Consider the following 10,007-nt stretch of genomic DNA (forward strand, 5'->3'; position numbering starts at 1 on the left):
GCACTCCAAATTATCCTTGACGTTATTGCATGTGGTTATATGGTTGTAACTGTAGCGATACTCGGCTTCTGCCTGAGGTTTCCATAGGGGGGGGGGTCATGAGCCAGGTAGCGAGGCCGTAACCTTTGTCCCTTAACATCCAGTTGTGACCTTGTGGCTGATGCTTAGACAGGTCAGGGACAGTGCTCTCACACAAGATGAAAGCACTTTGGATGCTCCCTGGAAACTGGGCATTGACTGCCATGATACGCTGCATATGGTCGCACACGACCTGCAAGTTCAGGGAGTGGAATCCCTTTCGGTAAACCTCGAGCTTCTGTAAAGGTGCTCACAGGGCAATGTGCATACAGTCAATGGCACCCTGGGATAGCCAGCAATTCGTGCAAAACCCACAGCCTTCTCATTCTATGCCTCCCTGGTCATTGGGAAGTTTATAAAGTCCATTCTGCATGCGTACAGTGCATCAGTTACCTGGCGAATGCAACGATGTGTAGCGTGCTGAGAGATGCAGTATATGTCCCCAGCTGATGCCTAAAAGGAGCCGGAGACATAGAAGGCAAGTGCCGCAGTCACCTTCACCTCGACAGGCAGTGCAGTCCTGTTGGCGCTGGTGGGCTTCAGGTTTGCCAGCTCAGCTGGCATAGCTCATCGACCACCTCTTTTCAAAAGCGCAGCCTTCTAATGCACTGTGCCTCAGGCAGGTGCAGATATGAGCGCTTCTTCCTGAAAAGTCGTTGGGGGTAAGGCCTCCTCCTCCTCCTCCTCCTAAGTCTGCGACCTCTTTGATTAGGCTCATAATGCTCCAATAAGCCTTCGACCAGCTCTATTTTGCATTGCACATGTAGCCAGCATTATTGGCAGAGATATTATAGGCCCCATTCTTTTAAATGTCCTCAAATAACCACAAATGTCCTTACAGTTACTCCAATGTGCTCAAATAGCCTCAATTACCCTTAAAATCTAACTCTGACCTAACATAAAGCTCTCATTAAACTCATTATGTAAAAATCAGCCTTTTGTCAAAATCCTTTCATGCAATGAACTTCGACTCAGTTTTTAAAAATGGCATCATTACCGCTGGGTCCGAGCAGACAAGACTACAGTTTTCATGGTGGTATTTTAGTGCAGTGGTAAAAATGGTGGTATTGAAGAATTTACCACCAGCAGTGTTCTTTGGCAGTATTTCGACATTGCACACTGATTGACGTCATAACATTGAAAAAACTGGGTGGGTGGTATTTTTTTTTAACCACCAGCGGAAAATCACTGATGAATTTACCGCCGGCGGTATTTGGGGTAAACAGGTGGTAAATGGTGGAAAGCTGATGAATTTCCAGCCCCTTATCCTTTAGGAAAAGTTAGCATGCTTCTTCTGCTGTCAAATTACAGACTCGATAGTGCCTAGAGGAAGTTTATTTCCAACTACTTCAACAGGCTACCTCATCAAAAGCTTGGAGCTTTTGCTATTCTGTAATGACCACCGACACTCTAGTTATTTACAGAAAAGAATATAATCATTAGACTCAAATTTAATAAAACACTACCACACAGGAGTGTGTTGTTGGAGGGAAAAAATAAGTACGAATAACCAAGTCTCTGCAGAGAAAGTGGAGGTTAAGAGCTGCATATTCAGGAACACACCACTACTCACTGGTCCTGCAGTTCCCTGTCTCGAGTCAGAACACAAGGGTGATGGTAGTACTGGGAGAAATGATGAATTAAAGAATGTCAAAGTAGTACTTTACACAACACATTATTTAAGCATATTGGCTTAAGTTGGGCTCTTCCTATAATATATCGATACTAATATACCAAAAGGAATCACTGTAAATTATATTTGTTTTAAGTTCTATTTTTTTCTTATATCGTGTTGGTATGGATATACAAAATATGCCTAGTAACACATTCTTGTGTGTTAATTAACTTAATTGCAGGCTTTCCATTCACCATATAATTTACACAGTATCAAACACTTCAAAATGTTACAATCGCATTTCTATCACTTGATTGAGAATTGCTTTGTGCTCCAGGACCTTGTTACAACAACTTGCATTTATATATCATCTTTAATGGAAAGAAATGTCGCATGGCACTTCACAAATAAGCAGAAGGATACCAAGCCAAGAAGGGGAAATTAGGAGGGGTGACTGATAGGTTAAAGAGATGAGTTTTGAGAAACTTCATCTAAAACAGTGAGGTTTCGGAAGAGAGTTCTAAGGAGTAGGACTGAGGCAGCTGAAGGCTCTGGTACAGTTGGTGGGGTGAGGAGATGAATGCACAAAAGATTGATGTCAGAAAAATGGAGGATATAGGTCTGGAGGAGACTGCAGATATAGCATGGAGCGAAGTTGTGGATAGAATGATTTACAGACTAGAGCAAAGATTTTGAATTAAATGTGTTGGCGAATACAAAACCAATATACATCAATCAGGACAATGCTGCTGGATAAGTGGGTCTTAGTGCGAGATAAGATACATGCGGCAGAGTTTTGGACCAGTTGGGAGTTTATGGAGGCTTGAAGTTGGGAGCCCAGTCCGAATGTTGGAGGTGACAAATGCATTTGTTATTCTTTTGAAAGGTTAGATATAACTGACTTAAACACTTGTTACTGTTTTTGCTTGTTGGATATGGGGACAAGTAAAGATACTCTCAAGGTCACAGCAGTTGGAACTCGCCCTTGAGTAATCAAAAATGTGGATACTGAAGAATCTAGTGTAAGGAGAGTATAAAAGACCCAAAAACATAACAGGAGATGGGAGAGAAGATGAAGATCTATAGATATGTGAAGAGAAAAAGATTAGTGAAAACAAACGTAGGTCCCATGCAGTCAGAATCAGGTGAATTTACAATGGGGAACAAAGAAATGGCAGACCAATTGAACAAATACTTTGGTTATGTCTTCACGAAGGAAGACACAAATAACCTTCCGGGTGTACTAGGGGACTGAGGATCTAGCGAGAAGGAGAACTGAAAGAAATCCTTATCAGTCAGGAAATTGTGTTAGGGAAATTGATGGGATTGCATCCCAGAGTACTTAAGGAAGTGGCCCTAGAAATAGTGGATGCATTGGTGATCCTTTTCCAACAGTCTATTCATTCTGGATCAGTTCCTATGGACTGGAGGGTAGCTAATGTAACACCACTTTTTTTTTAAAAAGAGAGAAAACGGGGAAGTGTAGACCGGTTAGCCTGACATTGGTAGTGGGGAAACTGTTGGAAACAATTATTAAAGATGAAATAGCAGCGCATTTGGAAAACAGTGACAGGATCGGTCCAAGTTAACATGGATTTATGAAAGGGTAATCATGCTTGACAAATCTTCTAGAATTTTTTTGAGGATGTAACTAATAGAATGGACGAGGGAGAACCAGTGGATGTGGTGTATTTGGACTTTCAAAAGGCATTTGACAAGGTCCCTCACAAGAGATTGGTGTGCAAAATTAAAGCACATGGTATTGGGGGTAATGTATTGACGTGGATAGAGAACTGGTTGGCAGACAGGAAGCAGAGAGTCGGGATAAACGGGTCCTTTTCGGAATGGCAGGCAGTGACTAGTGGGGTGCCGCAGGGCTCAGTGCTGGGACCCCAGCTATTTACAATATATATCAATGATTTAGATGAAGGAATTGAGTGTAATATCTCCAAGTTTGCAGATGACACTAAGCTGGGTGGTGGTGTGAGCTGTGAGGAGGATGCTAAGAGGCTGCAGGGTGACTTGGACAGGTTAGGTGAGTGGGCAAATGCATGGCAGATGCAGTATAATGTGAGGTTATCCACTTTGGTGGCAAAAACAGGAAGGCAGAATATTATCTGAATGGCAACAGATTAGGAAAAGGGGAGATGCAACGAGACCTGGGTGTCATGGTACATCAGTCATTGAAAGTTGGCATGCAGGTACAGCAGGCGGCGAAGGTGGCAAATGGCATGTTGGTCTTCATAGCTAGGGGATTTGAGCAGGGAGGTCTTAATGCAGTTGTAGAGGGCTTTGGTGAGGCAACACCTGGAATAGTGTGTTCAGTTTTGGTCTCCTAATCTGAGGAAGGACGTTCTTGCTATTGAGGGAGTGCAGCGAAGGTTCACCAGACTGATTCCCGGAATGGTAGGACTGACATATGAGGAGAGACTGGATCAACTGTGCCTTTATACACTGGAGTTTAGAACAATCAGAGGGGATCTCATAGAAACATATAAAATTCTGACGGGACTGGACAGGTTAGATGCAGGAAGAATGTTCCCGATGTTGGGAAAGTCCAGAACCAGGGGACACAGTCTAAGGATAAGGGGTAAGCCATTTAGGACCGAGATGAGGAGAAACTTCTTCACCCAGAGAATTGTGAACCTGTGGAAGTCTCTACCACAGAGAGTGGTTGATGCCAGTTTGTTAGATATATTCAAGCGGGAGTTAGATATGGCCCTTACGGCTAAAGGGATCAAGGGGTATGGAGAGAAAGCAAGAAAGGGGTACTGAGGGAATGATCAGCCATGATCTTATTGAATGGTGGTGCAGGCTCGAAGGGACAAATGGCCTAATACTGCATCTATTTTCTATTATTCTAAGATTATTTTGGGGTTGGGACAAAAGCAGGCTGAGTGAATTATCTCAATTGTAGAGGTGAAGAAATCCACAAGATCCTCTAGCCTGGCATTCCCAGTGAAAATGGAAGTGAAAGCAGATGGTTGGGATTGTCCAGTCCTGTGTTCCAATCTGCACCCACTGGTCTTCTGAAGATGGTCTCTCGTGCATTTTTTCTTTTTTTCCAGCGATAATAGCAAAGCCCTCAGCCACGTTGTTTCTACACTGAGGAATTCTGTCCGTCACCTCCCCTAACCCCTCTTCTGCGTTACTCTTCTCTGATGCTTCCTGCCTAATCCTGGGCTAAGCTTTGAACCTCATTATATCCATCACCAATGTATTTATTTCCACCTCCACAATATGATCCTGTATTAATTAGGACCTGCTTAACTCAGTCCCTGAATCCCTTATACATACATACGAACAATGACGGACAGGTAACCCTCTGTCCCACACAATTGAGATACCTTGTATATCACAATATGTACTCTCCACCTGACCCAAAACTATGTGACCTCCTGGGAGAGGCCCAAAAACAGATTTAAACAGATTTTAAAAAACAGGCCAGTCTGGGGCAATAAAAATTTGAGAAATGTCTCTCCACTCCAATCAAAACTAATCCAGATCACACTGGCCCTGAATTCCCTGCAGTACCTACCTTCTGTAAGAGGTGATTGCCACCCCAGCTTGAAGGAATTTGCTCTCTTCAGTCATAGTGTAACATACAGATAATGTACAATTGAAGTTGGGTTATGGATAATGCGGACAGCTAGCTCTGGCATACCAAAATGAGATGTTCTGTACTGCTGCGATTACTTACAGTGTCATTGTATTCTCTTCGCATTGAGCTTGGTGATTTTGTGACAATTGTCAAGAATTGTCATAGTAAGATTAACATATTTGAATGACACTTCAGATTAGCTTCCAAATTAATACAGGATCTCATTTGTTGATGATTTGTCAAAGAAAAGGTCTTTTCCCTCCAACTCCAGTATCATTCTGGAGGGCAAGGACAATAACTTTCGTTTATATGACACCTTTAATGTAGTGAACATCCCAGGATGCATCAGAGAGAGGTTAGGGGAGGTGACAGGGGCAGAATTCCTCAGTGTAGAAACAGTGTGGCTGAGGGCTTTGCTGTGGTTGCTGGAGAAAAATAAAAAAATGGAAAGGAGACCACCTTCAAAAGACCAGATGGTGGAGATTGGAACACAGGACTGGACAATCCCAGCCTTTTGCTTTTACCTGTACTTCCATTTTCACTCAATGCCAGGCTGGAGAAACTTGCAGATTTCTTCATCTCTAAAATTGTGATCATTCACTCAGCCTGCTTCTGTCCCAACCCCAAAATGATCATCTTTCCTATCTCCCACCCTTCCTGGTTCATTTTTGGGTTTTTTTTAACTTATTTTACATTTTTCAGTTTCCGCATTTTAGATCACTCTCAAGGGCACATTCCAACTGCTTGTGACCTGGAGAGTATCTTGACTTGTCCCCATATCTAACAAGCAAAAACAGTAACAAAATATTCACAGCGATTACATCTAACATCTCAAAAGAAAAACAAATGCTATGGAATCTATCTTAAATTACCAAAGAAAATTGACTTTATGGAGTGATTATTTCTTATATTTCTCATCACCCGCAGCTACACTGGTCCGATCCAACTCTTGAAGGTTCTAACCAATTCTCCCTGATACGAATTCAATTACTTAAAATATCCCTGAAACCCAAAGTTGCTTGGATTTAAGTAACTGAGGTCCGAACTCAAAACCTGCCCACTCAACACATGAACACAACTAGGCCATTTAGCCCCTCAATCCTCTTCCGCTCAACTACCTCTCCCTGATCCAATGCTCAGACATTCTCAACGTTCCACAAACATTTTCCCTTGTGTTCAAAACTGCAGTCACCAACCCTTACTTAAAACACAGACTCTACTCCACACCCTCTCCAATTACCATCCCATTTCCAACTTTCCTTTCCTCTCAGAAACCTCAAATATATTGCCATCAGAGTTGGCATCAACCTCCCCTTCCGTCTGATTTCCATCTCAACCACAGCACTAAGACCACCCTGGTCAAAGTCCATACATGTAACCTGTAGGTTTAAATCAGTCTCCATCCTACACAACGCATAACTTTTCCAAAACTCACTCACCCACTTACCATCCCTGCTCTCGCCGATCCACAGGTAATGACTTCAAAATTTTCATTCACAAATCCCTTCATCTACCCTACACCCAGTTCACATTTGGATTACAGTGCATTCCCTCCTCCTTCTGTTCACCATCAATGTCAAAGCTTTTAGCTACTAAGTGTCCTGGCCAATATTTATCCCTCAATCAATATAACAAAAACTGTTTATCTGGTCATTATCACATTGTGGAAGTTGCTGTGCACAAACAGCAAATTGGCTGCCGTGTTTTCCACATTACAACTATTTTAAATTATAAATTAACCAAGTGGCCCCTTATTAAAGGGGCACAACAACTAGAAAACCTAGCAAATCAAATTAAAATTCTGTTTACGGGGATGATGATGCACTCCAGTTCCTCCAGTGCTCACCTGTCATGGAAGGCCGTGAGCATACCAGTAGACACCGCGTGCTCCACTTCCAGGGACACCCTGGTGCAAACATAGCCACGGAAGAGAGGCAGATAGTCAGGCTGAGCGACCTCTGACAGCCTGCTGCCTGGACCTGTTAATGGCCACCTTGGCCAGGCCCAGGGGCAGTCCCACGAGGAGGCCCTCCGACATGGCTGCTCCCCTCCGCACCGGGTGCCCAAAGATCAGGAGCGTGGGACTGAAGTGCAGCCAAATCGAGGAGCAGCCCCTTCAAATAATAGAACAGGGGTCGCAACCTCACACAGTCTATAAAAACATGGAAATGCAGGCGGCCTGGGAGTCTGTGAAGCGACTTAAAATATTATTGCACAGTACTACCTCATGCCAAGTCCCCAATAGATAAAGGGAAGACTCCCGGATAGAAAGCCCTCCATTGGGGATACCCACCTCTTCCAGACAGCAAGATGGTGTGGGACGGCAGATGTGGATGGCAAAATGGAGGGTGTGCAAGGGCAGTCCGTACAGGAATATCCTCCACGCAGAACTGAAAGGCAAGGAAGGGATTTCCCAGAGGCGTCTCAGGTTGTGAGGCGCCGGCTCCAGAGAGAGGTTTCGGGGCTTGGCGCCGATGAGGAATTCCATCCAGACGGGGGTCAGTTCAGACAGGATCACCCAACGTGCTTGAGCCTCCTCGACACACCTGGTGGAGTCAAGGCCCAGTGCCACTTTTAGCAACTCGATGGCTTTGGCTGTGAGCCAGACATCAGCCCAGGACAGGCTCTTCTGGCGCCATCCAATCCCTTCCTCCATCATCCAGTAGGTCCCAGACTTTGGTCACCTTGCCAAACACAGCCCCCTCCTCCGCCTGCCACCTGAAACTGCGGTTGTGGAGGTAAGGATTCCTGAGCAGCAGCATCCGAAGGATAGCCGCCACTCCAGACAGGCGAGAACTATGCCTGCAGGCAACCTTGTTCCAGACCCTGATGAGTTCCTGGTAAAAGATAGGCAGCCCCGAATGGAGACCCGGACACCTCCCAGGTTTACAAATAGGAGCTGCGTGTCATAGTTGTGGCCATAATGCTGGTGGAAGAAATAACTTGCCCGTGCACACCATCAAGGAGGATGCCCGACATACAGGTATCTCTGCAGGGTCTGAAGACGAAAAGTCGCAGCCTGGGTGCACATGCACACCACCAGTTGACCGGCCTCCTTAAGCGGGAGACTCAGAACCGCGGCAGAGACCCAATGCTTCCTTTTGTCCCAGAAGTCAACGAGCTTCTTCTGTATTGCGGGGGGGGGGGGGGGCGTCAAAGTGACTAACCGGTACTACAGTCACCAGTTGACAGCACTCAGAACTGTCCTGTCCAGCGCCCTAAGCGAGCAGTGACTTTGGCCTCCAGCTCCTACCAGTTCGCCAGCCAGGCTTCCTCGGCTGGGCTAAGGTAGAGATGAGTGGTGCTCCAGGCAAAAGGCCTGAACTTCTCCCGCAGGGAGTCCACTGACCCACCAGGTGTCCAGAACATTTCTCCCAATTAATCCTGGCGGGGACATGGCCAAGTAGAGCTGCTGGCACTCACGCATCCTCTGCAAGTCAATGGGATCCATGACTATGCTCATTACAACACAAGAGTGACTGCACTCCAAAAGTAATTCATTGGCTGTCAAGCACTTTTAGACGTACGGTGGTCGTAAATGGCGCTATATAAATGCAAGTCTTTAATCCCCCACTTTGCTTCATCTCACCCCCACTTTCAAAAGCCTCTTTAATCACTTTCCTTAATTCTTCTAATCCCTGCTTAATTGTGAAAAGCACCTTGGTGCATTGTTAAAGTGCAATTTGTTGTTTCAGTAACACGTATACATGTAACATGTAAGGAGTTTAAAGCACTGTAGTTGGAATGGGAAAGTCCTCCCTGTGACTGTTGGTTTTAATATAGTTGCTGTAGGAGACGGTGAGTCGAGATTTCCATCTCTGGAATAAGCCGCAGGTCTGAGCCCGAGTTAAGCCAGATGGCAGCGTGTCCACCCACAACCGCCGCCTGCCACTCTGCTGAGACTGCAGGCACAACTCGAGCGCCAGGCTTTGCGGCCTGCCGAGCCTCACTCATTGATGATACGCCGAACATACCGCCGGCTCACCTGGTAGTTGAGTAACTCCCCGACATCCATCTCCGCGCCGTTAGCAATACAAGGCCTCGCGCTCCCGCCAATCACTCAAAGTCGGGCCCGGCCACACTGCCGCAAAATAGCGACAGTCACTGGACTCACTGCCGTGCGTGGGGAACTATCGTAAATAATGTCGCAAATGCGGTCAGAGGCAGTTCGGAGTCGCGGGGTCAGGAAAGGGTCAAAGCGGGAGTGCAGGGATTCAGTGTTGACAGGGGGGTTGGCATCTTCCTTGCTGATGCCACCTTGTCAATTTAAAATTCGTCTCAGTGAGTTTTTCAAACAAATAGAAACAGAGAATGCTGGAAACACTCAGCAGGTCAGACAGCATCTGTGGAGAGAGAAACAGAGTTCATGTTTCTGGTCAATGACATTTCGTCAACTGGAAAAAGTTGTTGATTTAACTTTTTAAGCAAATACAGAGGTAAAGGGAATTGGGGGATGGGGAGGTTTGTGATAGGGTGAAAGGCAGGAGAGATTAAATGACAAAAGGGATGATGGTGCAAGGCAAAAGGGGGTGGTACATGTTGTGTATCTGTAAAGTATGCACTCCCATGTTCTGCCACCAGGGAGCGCATCCCCTGAAGTCCCAAGGGACCCAGCATCCCTTGGGAGCACTTTATATAAGCCGGCACCTAAGGCCTGTTCCTCACTCTGGAGTGTTTTAATAAAGACTGAGGTCACTGTTACTTTAACCTCCC

General features: G+C 45.5%; 1 protein-coding gene across 1 annotated transcript in view; it reads right to left on the minus strand.

The window, feature by feature from the left end:
* Positions 1-9,394, minus strand: part of ctnnbl1 (catenin, beta like 1) — a 248,412-nt gene extending 239,018 nt beyond the window's left edge. Inside the window, exon 1 of the mRNA XM_070894879.1 lies at positions 9,280-9,394. Within this exon, the coding sequence (XP_070750980.1) occupies positions 9,280-9,309 (30 nt within the window). The 5' untranslated portion in view covers positions 9,310-9,394. The remainder of the gene's footprint in view (positions 1-9,279) is intronic.
* Between the last annotated feature and the right edge of the window lie 613 nt (positions 9,395-10,007).

Source organism: Pristiophorus japonicus, chromosome 12, assembly GCF_044704955.1.
Source record: "Pristiophorus japonicus isolate sPriJap1 chromosome 12, sPriJap1.hap1, whole genome shotgun sequence".
Classification (NCBI taxonomy): Eukaryota; Metazoa; Chordata; class Chondrichthyes; family Pristiophoridae; genus Pristiophorus; species Pristiophorus japonicus.